The sequence below is a fragment of the Schistocerca piceifrons genome, chromosome 8 (genome assembly GCF_021461385.2).
Source record: "Schistocerca piceifrons isolate TAMUIC-IGC-003096 chromosome 8, iqSchPice1.1, whole genome shotgun sequence".
Lineage (NCBI taxonomy): Eukaryota > Metazoa > Arthropoda > Insecta > Orthoptera > Acrididae > Schistocerca > Schistocerca piceifrons.
In genome coordinates, this window is record NC_060145.1 from 431,498,234 (window position 1) to 431,519,009 (window position 20,776).

General features: G+C 38.9%; 1 protein-coding gene across 1 annotated transcript in view; it reads right to left on the reverse strand.

Annotated features, from left to right (window-relative positions):
* LOC124711232 (cholesterol transporter ABCA5-like) overlaps nt 1-20,776 on the reverse strand; it is a 359,780-nt gene that overhangs the window by 44,130 nt on the left and 294,874 nt on the right. Inside the window, exons 26-27 of the mRNA XM_047241193.1 lie at nt 17,506-17,649; nt 11,104-11,325 (exon numbers count right to left, since the gene is read on the reverse strand). Coding sequence (XP_047097149.1) covers nt 11,104-11,325; nt 17,506-17,649 — 366 coding nt within the window. The remainder of the gene's footprint in view (nt 1-11,103; nt 11,326-17,505; nt 17,650-20,776) is intronic.

Below are 20,776 nucleotides of genomic sequence, written 5' to 3' on the forward strand. Positions count from 1 at the left end.
GGTTCGATGCAGCTCTCCATGGTACTCTATCCTGTGCAAACCTCTTCATCTCCGAGTAACTACTGCAACCTAAATCCTTCTAAATCTGTTTAATGTATTCATCTCTTGGTCTCCACCTATGATTTTTACTCCACACTCCACTCCCCCTGCCCTCCATGCTTCCCTCCAGTACTACGTCAGTAATCTCTTGACGTCTCAGAATGTGTCCTACCAACCAATCCCTTCTTCTGGTCATGTTGTGCCACAAATTTCTTTTCTCCCCCATTTCTATTCAGTACCTCCTCTTACTTATGTGAGCTACCTGTCTAATATTCAGTATTCTTCTGTAGAATTACATTTCAAAAGCGTCTATTCTCTTTTTGTCTCAACTGTTTATCATCCATGTTTCCTTCCATACATTGCTAAACTCCATACAAATACTCCCAGAAAAGACTTCCTGGCACTTAAATCTATACTCTATGTCAACAAATTTCTCTTCGAAAACATCTTTCTTGCCATTGCCAGTCTACATTTTATGTTCTCTATACTTTGATCATCACCAGCTATTTTGCTGACCAAATATCAAAACTCATCTACTACTTTACGTCTCTCATTTCCAAATCTAATTCCCTCAGTATGACCTAATTTAATTTGACTACATTCTACTATCCTCATTTGCTTTTGTTGATGTTCATCATCTATCCCTCTTTCAAGACACTGTCCATTCTGTTCAACTGTTCTTCCAAGTCCTTTGCTGTCTATGACAGAATTACAATGTCATTGGCAAACTTCAAAGATTTTACTTCTTATTCCTGGATTTGAATACCTATTCCAAATTATTCTTTTGTTTCTTTTACTCCTTGCTCAATATACAGGTTGAATAATGTCAGGGACAGGCTACAACCTTGTCCCAGTAGCTTCTCCCTTTCGCTGTGTGTGTTTTATCCCTGCCACCTTCAGAATTTGAAAGAGAGTATTCTTGTCAGTGTTGCCAAAAGCTTTCTCTAAGTCTACAAATGCTATAAATGTAGGTTTGCCTTTCTTAATCTATCTTCTGTAAGAAGTCATAGGGTCAATATTGCCTTGCATGTTCCTAAATTACTCCAGAATCCAAACTGATCTTCCCTGAGATCAGCTTCTATCAGTTTTTCCATTCTTCTGTAAAGATTTCATGCTAGTATTCTGCAGCGAGGACTTATTCAACTTATAGTGCAGTAATTTTCACACCTGTCAGCATCTGCTTTCTTAGGAATTGCAATTATTATACTCTTCTTGAAGTGTGAGGGTACTGCGCCTGTCTCATACATCTTGCTCACCAGATGTATGAGTTTTGTCATGGCTGGCTCTCCCAATGCTATCAGTTGTTGTAATGGAATTTTGTCTATTCCCAGGACCTTGTTTTGACTTAGTTTTTCAGTGTTCTGTCAAAGTCTTCATGCAGTATCATATCTCCCATCTCATCTTCATTTACATCCTCTTAGATTTCCATAATATTGCTCTCATGTACATCTCCCTTGCATACACCCTCTATATCCTCCTTCCACCTTGTTGCTTTCCCTTCTTTGCTTAGGACTGTTTTCCATCTGAGCTCTTGATATTCATACAAGTAGTTCTCTTTTCTCTAAAGATCTCTCTAATTTTCTTGTAGGCAGCATCTATATTTCCCATAGTGATATTTGCTTGTAACCACATTTTATAAATTAATAAATATAACAAAAACAAAATGCAACCAGAAATGTCACAACCTAATAGTATGTCACACAAAGTCTATGTGTTATGTGACATAAGTGCATAAAATAATGTCCAAGGCAAAAGCATTACAATGAAATGTAATTAAAAAGAATTACACCAGACATATTTCGCTTTTATTTACAAAGCATCTTTTGTGGCACTGGTGTTTCTTTACATAGTCTGCACCTTCCCCTCTCGCTAGCAGTGGTTGATGTTGACAGGCTTTATTTCACATCTGCAGTTTTTGGAATTTCCTGCACCGCACTATTTATAATTGACTTTCTTAGCTGTTTTTCATTCATCACTGCTACAGTGTTTTCAATTATAAATAGTGCAGCACAATTATAAATAGTGCGGTGCAGGAAATAACGCAAAATGACAAAAACTGCTCATGTAATATGAAGCCCATCGACGCCAACCACTGCTAGCAAGAGGGGAAGGTGCAGACTATGTAAAGAAACACCAATGCCACAGAAGATGCTTTGTAAATAAAAGCAAAATGCGTCTGACGTAATTATTTTTAATTACACTGCAGTCAGCTCAAGACAGATAACCTACAATAACAGATGTTAACAGCTGCTGCAAAAAATGGCCGTACAAACAAACGCATTACAATGAATATCATCAAAGCAAAAGGAAAACAACATCTTTCCAATGTATGACCAAATGGGAATCAATATTGAAGAACAAGGAGACCTGAACTGTAATGAAATTATAGAAGCACATTGTCTGGAAGGGAAAAATTGTGATTTGTTTATGAAATTTTTATTTTTCAGCTTTCCATACAGATTTTTGAGTAAATCCTGAGGATAGCCATTAGCTACAGCAATATGTTTTAATGTTGAAAATTCTTGTTTACACTTTTGACAGCCATTAGTAAACTTAACATTCTCTATAACATTGTATTAAAATAAGCCATCTTGTAATGCAATGGATAACAAGCAGAAGCATTAATAATCATATCAGTATTCATTGGTTCCCAAAATATGCTGAAGATATGCTAACCATTCTGTTTCTTAATAGTGATTTCCAAATAATTTATCGCATTATCTTTTTCTGTTTCTAATGTAAACTACACATTCTGTTTAAAGTTGTTTTATAATTGGTTCAAGCCAGGCTTTAACCATGACCAAGCACTCATTTTCGTTGTAAAATTTGTTAATAATTTGACAATAACTGTAAGATAGGGATAATTCAAGCAGCTCAATCAATACAACAATTTCTCCATGACTGAACTTATGATGAGTTAACAAATTATTCTTTATTATTTCAAGACACTCTCCAGTTGGTATGTTTGGATAGAGGTTCGTTATATCAAAGGATGCTAACACCAATTCCGATGGCATTGTTTGCAATTTCTACATTTCCCTGAGAATCTCAGTCTTCATTCTGCTAATGTACAAACATGAGCTTGTATAATCAGTTTAATATGTACGTTGTCTTATGTAGTTGCTATTTTATGCTTGACTTGCTAATATACTATTGTACTCATGTTCATGAAGTATCATTCTACGATATGACATGGTATAATATGCATTTGATCAAGATTTACAGCAGATGGTATGTTATATTCCATGGTATAGTCAACGTCTATGTAAAATTATATTATACCCCTTGACATTTGATTCCAGTGTGCTTGAATATGTTGATTTATACTTTGCAGACCTGATGATGGTGAAGTAGTTTCCTGAAACCGGTCATCACAATAAATGCTGTACAATAGCAATCTTGGCCGTTTGAAGTTGTACTTCTGTTTCTACATTTGTTTAAGTGCTTCATCACTTCTGTGGTATGTAACAGACAAGAGTGGAGGAGGTTAGGAGTCCAAAGTTGATGACATCACACAGTGTGGGTAGAATATACATGGAATCAACATGGTTAAATGTGACATCTCACTAAGATGCGGAGAAAAAACATGGAATCAACATGGATAAATCTGACCTCTCACTAAGATGTGGAGAACACACATGGAATCGGCATGGATAAATGCAACCTCTTACTAACATGGGCTAATGTAACAAAGAAAATAATTAATTTTTGACAAAATAATTTAATTGTATAGATAAAAAATCTACTCACCAAGCTGCAGCAGAATACACACATAAAAGGAGCCTATAATTAGGCAAGTTTTCAGAACCAATGGTTCCTCATTCAGGCAGAAGAGTTGAAGGGGAAGGTAGAGGTGTGAAAGAAAAGGACTGGAGAAGTCCAGGGAAAGGGGTAGATTTTGGGAAAATCACCAAGAACTACAGGTCAGGGGAGACTGACAGACATGACAACAAGGAAAGACTGATTGTTGGGGACTGCATCAGATTAAATTTGAAAACCTGAGAGCTTAAATGTGGAATGCAGGGTAATATGCAAGACAGAGATTACTGCTTAAATATAATGCTTGAGTTAATAGAAGTGAAAAGCTAGGTGCATTTTACGGAACAGAGGTGGGTGAGGGGACAGTGAAAAACAGATGGTAAAGATGTAGAAAACTAAAATGGAGTGAAGGAAAGAGTAGTTACTGTGAAGAAATGCTGAGACAGAAGAAATTAAGGTAAATGAAGGCCAGATGGGTGGTGAGAACTGAGGACGTGTTGTAGAGCTAGTTCCCATCTGCGGAGTTTTGAGAAATTGGTGTCTGTGGGAAGAATCCAGATGGCGCGAGTGGTGAAACAGGTACTGAGGTCACGATTGTCGTGGTGTAGAGCATGCTCTGCAACAGGATAATAGGATAATACATGTTGCACTCTCTGCCAATGCCCATTCATCCTAATTAATAATTTGGTGGCAGTCATGCCGGTGTAAAAGGCCAAACAATGTTTACATAACAGCTGGCATATGACATGCTGTTTCACAGGTGGCTCTCCTGTTAATAGCATATGTTTTGCCAGTTATAGGACTGGTATAGGTGGTGATAGGAGGTGGTATAAGGCAAGTCTTTCAGTGGAATGTATACTGGCAACATGCAATATCATGTAGCAGAGTATTCTCTACAACACGACGATCATCACCTTGGTGACTATTTCACCATGCGCGCCATATGGATTTTTCTCCCAGACACCAGTTTCTCAGAACTCCATAGGTGTAAACTACCACAACATGTCCTTTGTTCTTGCCATCCACCTGGCCTCAATTTACATTACTTTCCTCTTTCTCAGTATTGTGGAAAGGAAAGTTGCCACTCACCATATAGCAAAGATACTGAGCTGCAGATGGGCACAACAAGACTGTCACAGTATAAGCTTTTGGCCAACAAGCCCTTTGTCAAAAATAGATACACATGCATGCATGCAAAGGTAAAGGCAGTGCACACACATGGCTACAGCCTCTGCAGCTGAAGCCACATGCATGCAGAGAGAGAGAGAGAGAGAGAGAGAGAGAGAGAGAGAGAGTGTGTGTGTGTGTGTGTGTGTGTGTGTGTGTGTGTGTGTGTGTGTGTGTGTCATCTATGTTCCACAAAGGCCTCGTTGGCCGAAAGTGACAGTCTTTTTGTTGTGCCTATCTGCAACTCAGCAACTCCGCTATATGGTGAGTAGCAACTTTCCTTTCAATAGCATTGTTACATTCCATCCTGGATTTTCCATTGTTTGATTTCCTCTGTGTCAGTATTTCTCCACAGCAACTACTCTTTTTGTCACTCTGTTTTAGTTTTCTACACCTTTCATTGTCTTACCCATCTATTTTCCACTGCCCCCTCCCACCTCTGTTATGCACAAAGCACTTAACTTTTCACTCTTATTAACTCATTCATGATGTTCAAGCAGTAATCTCTCATATTACCCTGTCTTATACTTTTAAGCGCTCAGGTTTTCAAAACTCATCTGATGCAGTCCCCAACAAACAGTCTTTTCTTCTCATCCTGTCCTGTCCAGTAAGTCTCCCCCGACCCACAGTTCTGGGTGACTTTACTGAAATCTACCCCTTTTCCTAGACCTCTCCAGTCCTTTTCCTTCACCTCTCTCCCTTCCCCTTCAACTCTTCTGCCTGAAGAAGGAACCACTGGTTCTGAAAGCTTGCCTAATTATAGCCTCCTTTTATGTGTGTGATCTGCTGCAGCTTGGTGAGTAGATTTTTTATCTATACAAATAAATCATTTTGTCAAAAATTGATTGTTTTCATTGTTATATTAGCCCATGCGGCCATCATAACTTCTTTCTATGCCACACTAAAGCTGTGTGATGGATGGTGTAAATCACTCCTCCTCCCCACATCATATTTACAAACATTACAATTGTTTCAAACTGTGATTTATTGTTGACAGCAAACTCCACAAGGCAGTAAATGTACTATGAGGCTGTTGTCAGTATGCCCACATGTTTAAACAGCTGTTTACTGTAGGTTCTAGAGTAGACCCCACACACTACTCTTATTATATGCTTCTGTGCAACAAACAATGGCTGGTTGCCTCAGAATATGAAGCCATAAAACATTACTGAACGAAAATAGGGAAATTTTATATTCTCTATGATGCAAATGCTGCAGAGCTTAGACATTTAAGATGCTCTGTAACATGTGACTTCAAGTTATTATCAATATAAACACTAAAGAATTTAGAATATTCTTTTTCATTCACTGATTTACCCTCACATTTTATTTCTAATAGTGTGGCCAGGCCTTGTGCAGTACTGATTTGCATGTTGTGCATTTTTTCTGAATTCAGTATAGTAGTTGTTAATTTTAAAAAATTGTTGACTCTAAGAGATATGAAAATTACAAGCTAATAACCTAATGGAAGGTCTATACATTGTTATCACACTCCAGTAATCAGTGACCACAAGACAAAATTAACATGTCACTGGAATTTAAATTAACTTCCTGTTCAATCCCAACCGTGGAAAGCATCAACTTCATACGTACTTTACAGGGGTTCATGATTCATTAGTTAAAAAATAGATCGGAGATTCAAAAGACTAGTAAAGACCCAATGATTGACTTTGAGAAACGTTTACAATTTTTCTTCTTCTTTCACATTGTGCTTTGGGTGAAAATTATCAGTCATAATGGAATTAGTGCAAGTACGCGAGTCAACTTTAAACCAACGGTGTCACACCTGTTATTGTTCAACTCGGAGCTTCACACTGTGAGGGGACAGATGTAAGGATCCAAGGGACTGTCCAGTATGTTCCATGTCCCCCCCCCCCCCCCCCCCTGCCCCGATCAGTTCAGTACTGTTGATACCCTGGTTACTGCCCACAATGAGGTTGACCCTTCACCAGTGGCCGAGTGGGAAGTTGACCCAAGCTGTGGCAGGTAACAAAAGAATTTTTGGCGGGTCAATTGAAAGGCCTCCCTATTGGCTGGGAGAGAGGTGTGGCTGATACAGATTCTATGCCAGATGCAGTCGCTTGGCCTGTTTTAGAGGAAGACCCTTAGCTTGGAAGATCCCTGCAATCACAGAGGGTAGGTTTACTGGTAGTTGTGAGCCTCAATGTTAGACACACAAAGGGTGCACCTGAGGATTGTTCTGCCAAGGAGGAGAAGTAATATGATGTGCACTCCAGGTGCATACTGTGGGCAATCATCCAAGATGTGGAATGAGTCCTTCCAGATGCCATTTGCAGTACAGGCTGCAGACAACTGCAGGTGGTGGCTCATATTGGTACTAACAATGTGTGCCACTTTGGGTTCGAAGAGATTCTGTGTTGTTTTTGACAGCTAGCAGAATTGGTAAAGACTATCAATCTTGCTTGCAAGATGAAGGCAGAGCTCATCATCAGTAGCATTGTTGACATGACCAGTTATGAACCTTTGGTACAGAGCTGGATGGAGGGTCTTAATCAGAGGTGCAGGTGGTTCTGTGACCACGTAAGCTGCAGATTCCTAGAGTTACAGCATAGGATAATAGGTATAGAATCCCAATTAATAAGACAGGTGTCCACTACACAAAGGAAGTGGCAGTACAGGTAGTGGGGATTGTGTGGAGTGGACTGGGCTCTTTTTTAGGTCAAAGGATATCGGGAGGGGAAGAAAATAGGGTTTCAGTCTCATAGGGTGCCAGCCAGTCAACCACAGGATAAGACTTGACATGGGAATCATAGTTATGGAAGTAGTAAATTATTGTAGCTGAGTTGGCAAAGAACCAGAGCTACAGACGTTAATAGAAAGCACTGAAGCACAACTCATTATAGATACTGAAAGCTGGCTAAAACCAGAGTTCAGCCACAATTTTTACGAAAGACCTGGTGGCATTCAGAAAGGACAAATTAAATACAGTTGCTATTAGAAGTAGTTTATCTTGCTGCAAAATTGAAATATGTAGTTCCTATGAGTTAGTATGAATAGAGAATATAGTTGTCAACAGGAATAAATTAATTACTGGTTCCATTTACTGACGTCCCTACTCAGATGATACAGTTGCTGAACAGTTCAAAGAAGACTTGAGTCTCATTTCATTTCATTTCATACAATTATACTTACTGGTGACTTCAATCTATCCTCAATATGCTGGCAAAATTACATGTTTAAAGTCACTAATAGGCATAAAACATCACCTAAACTCATACTAAATATTGCCTCTGAAGATTATTTTGAACAATTAGTCCAGATTGCAAAAACATATTCTACCTCTTGGCAACAAATAACCCCTAACAAATAGGAAGCATTGCAATGGATACAGGGATGTCATTGTGGTGAGATGTAACACCACAGCACCCGGACCCACCAATAATAAATGCAAAACATAACTATTAGAAGAAGAAGAAAAAGAAGAAGAAGAAGATAAAAAATTAACTTGACACCTTCCTAAGAGACAGCATCTATTCCTTTCAAACTAACTATGAAAGTGTAGATTAGATGTGGCTTAAATTCAAAGAAATTGCAATACAGAGAGTTATACCAAATAAATTAATAATAGACACGGTATACAAAACAGGTCAGAACACTTGCAGAAGAAGCAAAAAAAGCATGGTAAATTAAAGAGAATGTAAAATCTCCAAGACTAGTGATATTTTACAGAAGCTCAAAATCTCGTGCGAACTTCAACGCAGGATTCTCTTAATCAGAAATGAAACTCTTGTCTTGAAATCCGGCAAAAAATCCCGATAGGTTCTGGTCATATGTGAAGTACACAAACGGCAAGGCACAATCAATATCTTCACTACATGATAGCAATGGCAATGTTACTGATAACAGTGTCACTAGAGCAGAGTTACAAAACATAGTTTTTCAAAATTCCCGCACAAAAGAAAATGAAGTGAATATACAAGAATTTAAATCAAGAACTGTTGCCAAGATGAGTAACTTGGAAGTACATATCATCACAGGGCAGCAAAGTAGCTTACATCACTTAATAAAGGCAAGTCCTCTGGTGCAGATTGCACACCAATTTGATTCCTTTCATAGTATGTTGATATAACAGCTCTGTACTTAACAAATACATAAAACTGCTCACTTGATGGAAGATCTGTACCTAAAGGCTGGTAAGTTGCATAGGTCCCATCAGTACCAAAGAAAGGAAATAGGAGTAATCTGATGAATTGTAGACCCAAATCACTAACATTGATTTGCAGTAGGATTCTGGAACACAGGCTGTGTCCAAATATTACAAATTACTTGAGAAAAATGATATGTTGACACACAGTCACCACAGATTCAGAAAATAGGTTTCTTGTCCAACACAACCAGCTTTTTATTCTCATTAGGTAATGAGCGACATTAACATGGAGTCCCTTACCAGATACGATTAATGGATGACATCAAAAAAGTTCAAAGAATGGTAGCTCATTTTTGTATTATTATGAAATAATAGGGAGTGTGTCATAGACATGACATACGAGTTGGAGTTGGCAATCATTAAAACAAAGACAATTTTCATTGTGGTGAGAGCTTTTCACAAAATTTCAATCTCCAACATTTTCCTCCAAATGTGAAAATATGTTGTTGACCCCCAACTCCATAGGGAAAAATGATCATTGTAATAAAATAACAGAAATCAGAGCTCACGCGAAGAGCCCACTATTAAAAAGTGAAATAGTGTGAAAGTGGTTCGATGAACCCTCTCCCAGGCACTTAAGTTTGAACTGAAGAGTATTTATGTAGACTTAGATGTAGATGTAAATGTAGATCAACAAGGTTAGTAACAGCTCAAAACCATTTGAAACTTTAATGGTTGCAGCCATTTTGAGAAGCCTAAATAACTGCATTCTAAGTACTTCAAGAATATGCATATTACAGTCTCCTTTATCTTTGATTTTTTATTAAGGGGATTTGAAAAGTCAGTAATAAAATTAACAGTTTGCAATGAATTTGCTTGTGCATTGGTCATTAGGAAATCTGTGATTAGATGAATGGATTGTTAATAGTTAAGTCTCTCCTTTTTTGTTAGAAGCCTTGTATGGTTGCATATGTATGCTTCCTGACACATAATGAGTCTGGGGAGAGTCAGTGTGTTATTGTTTGATGCTAGAAAACACAGAGAACCAAAATGGATGTGGCCAGCTGAAGACTTCAACACATGAAGAAGTCTGGGGGTTGCTCTTTATCCAGCAATTGGCGTCTAATGTATGGTTTTTGTTGTTGTTGTTGTTGTTTTTGTTGTTGTTAAGGACTGGTCAGTGGCAATTAAAGGTATAGGAATATACATATTCTATTCCTGAACATTACGGAAATTTTTATACAACACTGTAGCCATAATGTTTTGCATGATATAGAACCATTTAAATCATTTATAAGCTTTAGCGAAGAAATCAGTTTGTGCAGAACACATATTCAGGCGCTGTGGATAGCAATTGAAATAGTGTCAGTATTTCCATTTTACACAGATGGTCAATATAGAATGCCAAAACAAAACACCTTTCAGCTGTCTTAAGTTCCAATTATTACTTTATTTGAACAAGCAGTTTCAGCACTACATTATGCCATCTTCAAGCCCCCTCACCGAAACGAAGGAAGATTCTCACATCTTGTTCAGTCAAAATAGTGGCCAACATTCAGTTAGTGGTACCTGTAGATTTTTAACAGTGATCCCTTCTCTCATTACTTGCCAGTCAGGGGGCCTGGAGATGGTGTAACGTAGCGCCAAAACCGGTTGCTCAAATAAAACAACAATTGGAAGTTTACACACCTGAAAACTGTTTTGGTTCAACATTTGCAATTGAAATAGTATGGCTCAATATTAATGCAGGAGACTTCAACATAATTATACAGCTTAAATCATGTTTGGTTGCTTATCCTCAAGATGTTAAAAATAGGCTCTCCTGAATACTAAGACCTATTTCAATGTTTTAAGCTTATCAGTGCAAAATGAAGACAATACAACCAATCCAATGTTATTTTTAATTAATTGCACCACATGAGAGATCCCAAAGCCAGACTAGCAATTGCTTAGAACAACAACATTAATTTAAAAAAAACAGTAACAATTTTTCCCTTCATTGGGATGTTTAAATGATAAGACAAACTTACCCTTCCTTTGGTTGCTGCTTCCTCAGCAATCATGATTTTCATCGTAGTTGTTTTTCCAGCACCATTGTGTCCCAGAAGCCCAAAAACTTCTCCAGCATCTACTGCCAGAGACAGATTTCGCACTGCAATCTTGACGTGGACATCCTCCTCTTCCTCTTTCGGACAACACAAGCTGCATGTGCACATTTTCAACTCCTTTTTATGATATTCCTTTCGAAGATTCTGCACAGACAAACAACTGATAGTTACAACAATTAGGTAAACGTAATTAGAATGAATCAATAAGTCTCATGAAATGGTGAACTGAGTTCTTTGATCAACTTATTATTAAGACATCTTTTTTTTTTAGTTTGTTAGCAGTCTGGATGCTAACAAATGTTATGCATCAGTTTTCATTTAATGTACTACCACTGTCTATTTCTTGCAACCACAGAACAGTTTTGTGTGTCTGCTATTGCATAACAAGAGTGTCAATTACTTACTGTGAACCAGCAAATGACTTTTTCACCCACTGCCTTGGTGATGTCTAGTTTTGGGTTTTGGTCACTTTGCTTGAACTTTGGAATAGCATTTTTGTGGGTCAAGAACAGGACTGGATCCAAAACAATACCTTATTTTATGCCCCCCTCCCCCTCCTCCCACACTGTGTGTAGTTTCAATTCGGGTGCACAAACCATTATTGTCTCAATCTATTTTCTATCAGTATGATACGACTCTTTCCGTACAAGGCGGATTTCCATTCACATTGTAGTTTGCCTAACTAGCATGTTGTGAAATACAAAAGACCTCACGAGGTCATAAAAATGCCCTTGAGAAAACTTATACCCTTCATTATTGCAAATGATTATTTTATGAAAAGTCCTTTACAACAGCTGAACTAATATACAGTTGATGTGATCTAATAAAAGCGGGAAAGTATTTTACTGCAATAGTTCCTTCAAAACTTTTGGTAAGACTTGAAGGACTGAATTGAGCCTGTTAAAAGTTGTTTGACTGTCTGATTTTATGTATGGACCCTTCTATTGTTTACTTAAGTTTCTCATGAAATATGCCTTCAATTACTGATTACAATGACAACCAAGAGAGACAGTAAGATAGTGTGAGATGCTTATGTTAACACTTTCGAGACCAAGCCCACGCACAGCTCAGGCCACAACTTTGTGTTAAAAGGACCGTGCCCAAATATAGGTCAGGTCACGATTTTCTCAACTAGTGAGCCACATATCACTGAAAAACTGGACTCATTCTGTAGAAGAACAACATACAGATGTCTCACTACCTGTCCCTTGACTGGTGCTGCCTCCAGTTGTCAATTTCTAGAACTATTTTGATAGAAAAGTTTGCCAATGTAATAACTGCTTTCACAAATGGCTGGGACAATATGATAATATTGGCATAATTCCATGCGTGTACTTATTAGGTTTTGGAGTTTTCTGTATTCTGCTACGAATTGTCATGTTTGCTGTGTGGGCAAGAAAGTTTGGAAGTTCAAGAGGAAGAAATTACTCAATAACTCAGCTTGCACTTTTTCTTGGGAGAATAATCATACTTCCATATCAAATGAATTCACAATTGCAAATAAGGACTACCATCAGCTGTAGAATGGAATGACGACAATGAAAATTTGTGCCAGACTGGGACTTGAACTCTGATTTCCCGCTTATTGTAAGTGGTCGCCTAACCATTTGGCTATCCATTCACAACTGATGGTTGGACCCACATTTCCATATGTTGTCAACCATGCATCTGTGACCTGCGCTCGTACATCCACTATGTATATTCCCATATTTGCCAGACATGGTACTTTAAAGTCGCTTGCTCAGTATCGGCAGATAAATATGATATTGCAGTACCTGTATTATTCTGATTATGTTCCAAAGTTTCTTTTGATGTGCAAGACAGACTATTAAGCAGGTAGTCATAATGTCTTGGCTTATTAGTGTATGTGCCTAAGAGACTGATTTCTATACTTCAACATTAATAACACTGTTGTTGTCAACATTAATAAGAATTACTAAGGACATAAAACAAAGCTAAAAACAATGATCACTGTGCAAACACACACAATCTGAAGCTGGCACATGCATGAAGATGAATACATAAAAGTTGTGTCCCATATGTGAAAATGGCATTCTACACACAAGGCATTCTTCATGTCAGAATTTATCAGACCGATGTCAACACAAAAACTGTACAGTCCATTTCCTGTTTTTGATATGTTTCAACAAAGATTTACCTAACACAGGTTCAATGTGTTAAATAATTTGGCAAGGTGGAGAACCTACGACACTGGTGTATGGAGCTCATACATTTTTATATCAAAATCTTCCAAACCATATTGGACATGATAGCCCTGTATTCTACTCTTGGCCACCTAGATCTCTGGGACTGACACCCAAGGATTCCTTTTTATCTCGTTAGGTGAGAGACCTTGTGCATGTGCCTGCTTTACCAAAAACACTTCCAGAACTCAAAATGCACATTTATAATGTGTCCAAGTTGGTGACTCTGCCTGAGCTTCAGAAAGTATGGTGTGATATGAATTATGATGTATTGCTCGTTTTGCCAAGGGTGTCTACAGAATGTATAAAGTATGTAAAAACTAAATTTAACTTCATTTTACATTCTCTGCTATTCTTATCAATGTATCACAATTTCATTAAATATGGCCACTTGTAATCACTAACCACTATGAATTGCCCTGTTTGTGAGAGGCAACATCATACCATCGTCATTAATACCTCATTTGCTGAGGTTTTGTTTGCCCTTGTTGCAGGGTGGTCTTTTTCTCTCTACTTCAGAAACAAAAATATTCTGAGGCACTACAATTTTTCTGCCCCACAACCTCTTAACTCCTGAGTAACTACACCTGCCACCAAGAATCACCACCACCTCACTGAAAGAGCAAGTGCATTACATAGGCAACAACCCACATGTCTACCACATGCCTGCAGTGCCTATAGAACTAGTGCTATGAGCAACAAGTGGCATATAAGTCCACGGGACATTGTTCAGCAACACTACAGATTTAATTTGTAACCAGGTTATTACAGTGCTGTGTTTGTGCAAATACACTGATGGGAAAAAATATTGCAACACGAAGAAGGAGTTGTCCGACATAGACAAAAGTTGATAGGCATGCTCCTACATCTGAAAGGTGATATCTATTGAAATTTGCACCAGTCACAAAGGGTGGGAATAGTAGCACCAGCAAGTCAGGTTTGCTTGAAATACATGCTGTAATGGCCATAAGCATTAGTTAACTTTGAGATTGGGCACAGTGAGTGGTTGTTAGTCAAGAATGCCTTTAAGGTGAGAAAGACACCATTATCAACACCTCACTGAGTTTGAATGAGGTCATGTAATAGGGCTACAACAAGCTGGATGTTCCTTTTGTGATAGTGCAGAAAGACTGCAGGAATGTAGACACTACACTTGATTACTGGCAGCAGTCGTCATGAGAATGTACAGTCTAAAGAAGACTGGCCAAGTGCCACAACCAAGAGTAAAGACCATCGTGCTTGGACTATGGCTCTGGTGCATCATATGGCATCTGCAGCAGTAATCTGAGCAGCAGTGACACAACAAACTGTTGCAAGTTGGTTACTTCAAAGACAGCTCCGAGTCAGATGCCCTTTGGCGTGCATTCCACTAACCTCAAACCACTGTCATTTATGACTTCAGTGGTGTCAAACAAGAGCTCATTGAAGGGCAGGGAGTGGTTCTATTGTGTTTTCTGATGAAAGTTGGCTTTATCTCGGTGCCAGTGATAGCCGTGTGTTGGTTAATAGGCCAGTTGAAAGCCTGCATCCAACCTTATGTGTGCTAGACATACTGGACCCACATCTGGAGTTATGGTCAGATGGGTGATTTTGTATGACAGCACCCTGATGGCAAATCTGTATGTCAGTTGGGTGACTCGACTGTTGTGCAGCCATTCATGAGCAACATTCAAGTGGGTGTTTTCCGACAGGATAATGTTCGACCACATACCGCTGTTGTAAGCCAATGCTCTACAGTGTGTTAACTTGTTGCCTTGGCCTTCTCTATTACCAGATCTGTCTCTAATCGAGAACATACGGGACATCAACAGATGACACCTCTTGTGTCATCCACAAACAGCATTAACCGTACCAACCAACTGTGACAGGCATAGAACTCCTTCCCACAAACTGACATCCTGCATCTATGTAACACAATGCCTGCATATTTACATGTTTGACTCAACATTCTGGTGGTTACAGTAGTTATTAATGTAACAACATTTCACATTTGCAATGGCTTATGTCACAATTACATTAACGTGTGAGCTTGCAATGTTAAGCACTTAAATAAATAACCTAGACAAATGTATTCCCACAATTTCATTACTGTACAAAAATGGCTCTGAGCACTATGGGACTTAACTGCTGTGGTCATCAGTCCCCTAGAACTTAGAACTACTTAAACCTAACTAACCTAAGGACATCACACACATCCATGACCGAGGCAGGATTCGAACCTGCGGCCGTAGTGGTCACGCGGTTCCAGACTGTAGCGCCCAGAACCACTCGGCCACTCCGGCCGGCCATTACTCTACATTCATTACTTTTTAGTGTTGTGATTTTTTTCCATCAGTGTATGTACTCTGTTAAAATGTACGCAAACTGAGGACAGTGTAAAATAAAAAAAAGGGGGGGCACTGTAGCAGTGTCAGCCTAAGCAACTGTGACAGCAATATGCAATCCTGCAAGTGCCACTAGGGAAAGTTGACCACATCATAAATGGTGCCAGCATGTAGCCCATAAATAGGCCAGTCCTCCCTGACCACAAAGCCAGTCTGCTGAGGTGGCTGTGAGGTGAATAACTGAGCCCTGGGGATGACAGTAGCTAAGTGACTTTTTTGCTATGTGCCTAGAGCTGTCTACAAGATCCAGATACATAGAAATCTGCCTCCTGCCCCCTTTTACATATGTCAATTTGGACTCTGTTCTGTACATTGCTGCTGCAGCACACTGTGGCACTGCTCTGTCTACCAGAAACACAGTTACCACCCTCTTCAGGCTTCCAGTACCAGACCCCAGCACAGCAATCTGGCATAGATTGCCTGGCTACCCTGTCTGTATCCACAGCCACATACGTTACTACAACTGGAACTTCATGTAACCATACAAACAGCAGGTAAGATGGTGATTTACAAGTTTATTTTATAATCTTAACAGCTGTGGTGGTACAATTACGATGAATACATGTAACATTATTTCATACATTATCAGTTAAGTTCTGAAGGTAGCAGGGATAAAATACAGGCAGGAAAAGATTATCTACAACTTGTACAAAAAGCAGACTGCAGTTATAAAAGACAATAGACATGAAAAGGAAGCAGTATTATTTGGGAAGACAATTAGACAGGGTTGTAGCCTGTGCCCCATACACGGAGTAAGCTTGAAGGAAACCAAAGCTAAATGTGGAAACGTAGTTCAGGTTCAGGGTGGAGATATAATAATTAACTTTGATATTTGCCTGCGGCAATGCAATTCTGATGAAGGCAGTAAAGGACTTGAAAGAGCAACTGAATGACGTGGATAGTATTTTGCAAAAGGGTTTACAAGATGACTATCAAAGTAAAAATAAGGGTAATCCAAGATAGTCAAATTAAGCAGTCATTTCTGAGGGAATTGGGTTAGGAGATTAGACACCAAATGCTGTAGGTGAGTTTTCACAGCAAAGTAACTGTTGAGGGTGGAAGTTGAGAGGATACAAAATGCAGAATAGCAACAGCATAAAAATTGTTTAAAAATGTCAACACCAAATATAAATTTAAACGTTAGGAAATAATTTGAGAAGGTATTTGCCTGGAGTGTATGATTGTACGAAAGTGGTTAACAGAAAATAAGCAGTCCAAGCAAGAAGAGAATAGAAGCTTTTGTAATGTGGTGCTGAAGATTAGATGGATAGACTCAGTAACTGATGAGGTCACATTGAATCGAATTGCTGAGAAAAGTAATTTATGAGTCACCCTGACGAACATCTAAACAGGGATCAATTTATAGGACAGTTATATGCAACTCCTGAGGCATCAAAGAAGTGTCAGTCTGGTACTGGAGGCAAATGTAAGGGGGTAAAAAAACTGCAGAGGGAGACTTGTGTTTGAATACAGTAAGCAAGTTTAGATGGATGTAGGTTGCGGTAGTTATGCAGAGATGAAGAGGCTTTACACAGGATAGATTACTGTGGACAGTGGCATCAAACCATGCTTTGGCCAGAAGATAACAACAATAATCCACCACACATCATGCAAATAAGTTATAGTAGCCACCCAAAGATCTGAGTACTTCAACTTTTAACTTTTTCCAAATGATACTGATTGACACCAAACACCTTAAATGTACCAAAGGACACAAAGAAACTGTTGCCACATACCTGAACTATTACCACAGGTGGCTTTGTTATATTGCTGGCCATTATGTCAGCAACCTTCTGTCTTTCTGCTTTAACATCATTATCTTCATGTTCTCCAATGTCACTATTTTCAGTTACTTCTTCTGAAGTTTTCCGGTCATGATTCTGCAATGCATGGGCAAAGTTTTATTTACAGTGTTGACTCATTTGTTTCAACTGCTACACTTACTTTTACACAACATAGCACAATAAAATCTGCTAATCTCATTATTGCTGAAGAAATTGGATTGTAATATTCTCTTACATCATGTCAGACCCTTAAACTATGGTCATACAAAAAGAATAATGATGTAAATGTAACCAGTTGAGTGTGAAGCTTAGAATAAATTTTGGAAGGACATTGCAACTCCTTAGAGAAATATCAGTACCCAAAAGGACCAATAAAAAGTATTAATACTCATAAAGTGAAAATGAATATTCAGTGTTTGAGACAATGCAAAGAAACAGCTGTAAGAGAGGGGGAAGGAGGGAGGTGGGAGAAAAGCTGTTTGTACTTCCAGGGTAAAACAAATGTGGAGATACAAACTGCATGAATTAGTGAAACATGAACCGAGAAAATTACAGCAATGTCCAGAAATTAAATATTAAAATTTTGCTTAAATAGATCTGAAAGGATGTCATTTATTCAGACATTAAACAGATGGTCCACAAAAAAACAGAAGAGAGACATATAAGAAAGAAAAAGGGAAGAGGAAGAGTGGTGGGGAGGCAGCAGGGGGGGGGGGGGAGGGGGGGGGAGTAGAGGTAGGTAACACATGCTGTTTCATTGTGGTGAAACCTCAGTACTGGTATGTCATTTTCAATATTGCTAAGAAAGTGAACTAATGGATATGAGATTAGATAGATTGCAGCAAATGTTCATTCTTAAAAATTTACTTTTTTACCAAGTACATTTTGTTCACTTTACTGTGAGCCCAATGATGTGTTTCTGGCCTGTATCAGGTTCTTATTATCAAGATTGGAAAAATTCATGTCATTATCATTGTACTACTACAGATACGTGCATGTACACTAGTGTGTCTGAATATTTGTGTAATTTGAATTATATTAAATTGTATTTCTTTAAAATGTCAATTTCTTCCTCTCATCAGTAACAGTATCTGCACCTCATAGCACTTTATGATTGAGGTCACAGATCAAAATAATAAACCAGGATGTATACTCTCACCTTGGAGGATAATATAGAAATATTGATATGACAATAAAATGTAATGGTTTATATTGAGGAAGGATAACAAAAGTAAATAAACTATAATGAAAGTGGATAAATAGGCCTTGGGCCTAGTAAAAGACCTGTGGTGTCACCGCCAGACACCACACTTGCTAGGTGGTAGCCTTTAAATCGGCCGCGGTCCGTTAGTATACGTCGGACCCGCGTGTCGCCACTGTCAGTGATTGCAGACTGAGCGCCGCCACACAGCAGGTCTAGAGAGACTTCCTAGCACTCACCCCAGTTGTACAACAGACTTTGCTAGCGATGGTTCACTGACAAAATACGCTCTCAATTGCCGAGATGATAGTTAGCATAGACTTCAGCTACGTCATTTGCTACGACCTAGCAAGGCGCCATTACCAGTTACTATTGATACTGCATCATGTACAGTCAAGAGCGACACTCATCATTAATGGATTAAAGTTAAGTATTCCACCAGCTACGTCCGTTTTTCTAAATTCTAATTTCCTTGTGCTCACGCCAGCCTGCTTGAGCTAAAACGCGTGCCTTTCGGCTTCCTCTAGTACCCGGTGTTGGCTCTCCTGTCAACCCGCAACAAGACCAAACCAAAAATGGTAGACAGTGGCACTTTGAGCAAGAATGACAGACTTTGATAAATACCTGAACTGCTGAAAGAACTTCCACACTGGCTGAGGCCCTTAACAGCAACAACAAGGTACATTAAAGAGCTCCTGCATCATTTATGGTGGTGAAGTCAACAGAGTCTGTTACCAATCAGTGGCTGCGGTTGTCCTTTGGCCTTGCTAATCAGTGGACTGATCCAAAGAGTAGTAAATGTATTGTGTTAACTGGCATACTTTTGAAACCTATGTAAAGTAAATAAATGGTCTGATACAACAATTGATGCAAGGTTTGTGAAATTAGGTTTTACTGTATCTGGACTGATGATCAAAGTATTTTTGATAGAAAATCAGGTATGCTAACTCCTGTCACTGGGTTTATGCAGCTATTCTCTATCAGACTATTTTATGCCCTTCATATAAAATGTCACTAACAGCTAAAACGTCCAGCCCCATCTTACTTGCAGCCTCTGCCAGCTCTACCTTCTTCCCAGAGTAGCCCCCATTGATATTAATAGCTCCCCATCTCATTACCATTTGTTTGCCAAGTTGTATCTTAGGAGTCCCTGGTTTGTCAGTCTCACCTCTAACTGACAAACCAGTGACTCCTAAGATATGACTTGGCAAACAAATGGTAATGAGATGGGGAGCTATTAATATCAATGGGGGCTACTCTGGGAAGAAGCTAGAGCTGTCAGAGGCTGCAAGTAAGATGGGGCTGGACGTTTTAGCTGTTAGTGACATTGGGTAAGGGGTGAGAAAGAAGAGGAAGTGGGAGAATACAACGTCTACCTGTCAGAAGCCAAAGCAGGAATAGCGCAATGGGGTGTAGGGCTTTACATCAGGAAAGAAATGGAACCCAGCGTAGTTGCAATAAGGTATGTATACGAACGACTAATGTGGATAGATTTGACAGTGTCTAGCAAGAAAATTAGGATTGTGTCAGTATATTCGCATTGTGAAGGGACAGATCAAGATAAGATGGATAGTTTTTATGAGGCACTCAGTGATGTAGTTGTTAGAGTAAAGGACAAGGACAGTGTTCTGCTCATGGGTGATTTTAATGCCAGGATTGGAAATCGAACAGAAGGGTATGAAAAGGTTATGGGTAAATTTGGAGAGGATATGGAGGCCAACAGGAACGGGAAATGACTCTTTGATTTCTGTGCCAGTATGGGCTTAGTAATCACAAACTCCATTTTTAAACATAAGGACATTCACTGGTATACTTGGGAAGGCAGGGGAACCAGATCTGTCATTGACTATATAATAACAGATCAGGAATTCAGGAAGGCTGTGAGGGACACACGTGTATTCAGGGGATTCTTTGATGACACTGATCATTATTTAATCTGCAGTGAAATTGGGATTGTGAGGCCGAAAGTGCAGGAGGTCAGGTCCATATGTAGGAGGATAAGAGTGGAGAAACTTCAGGATA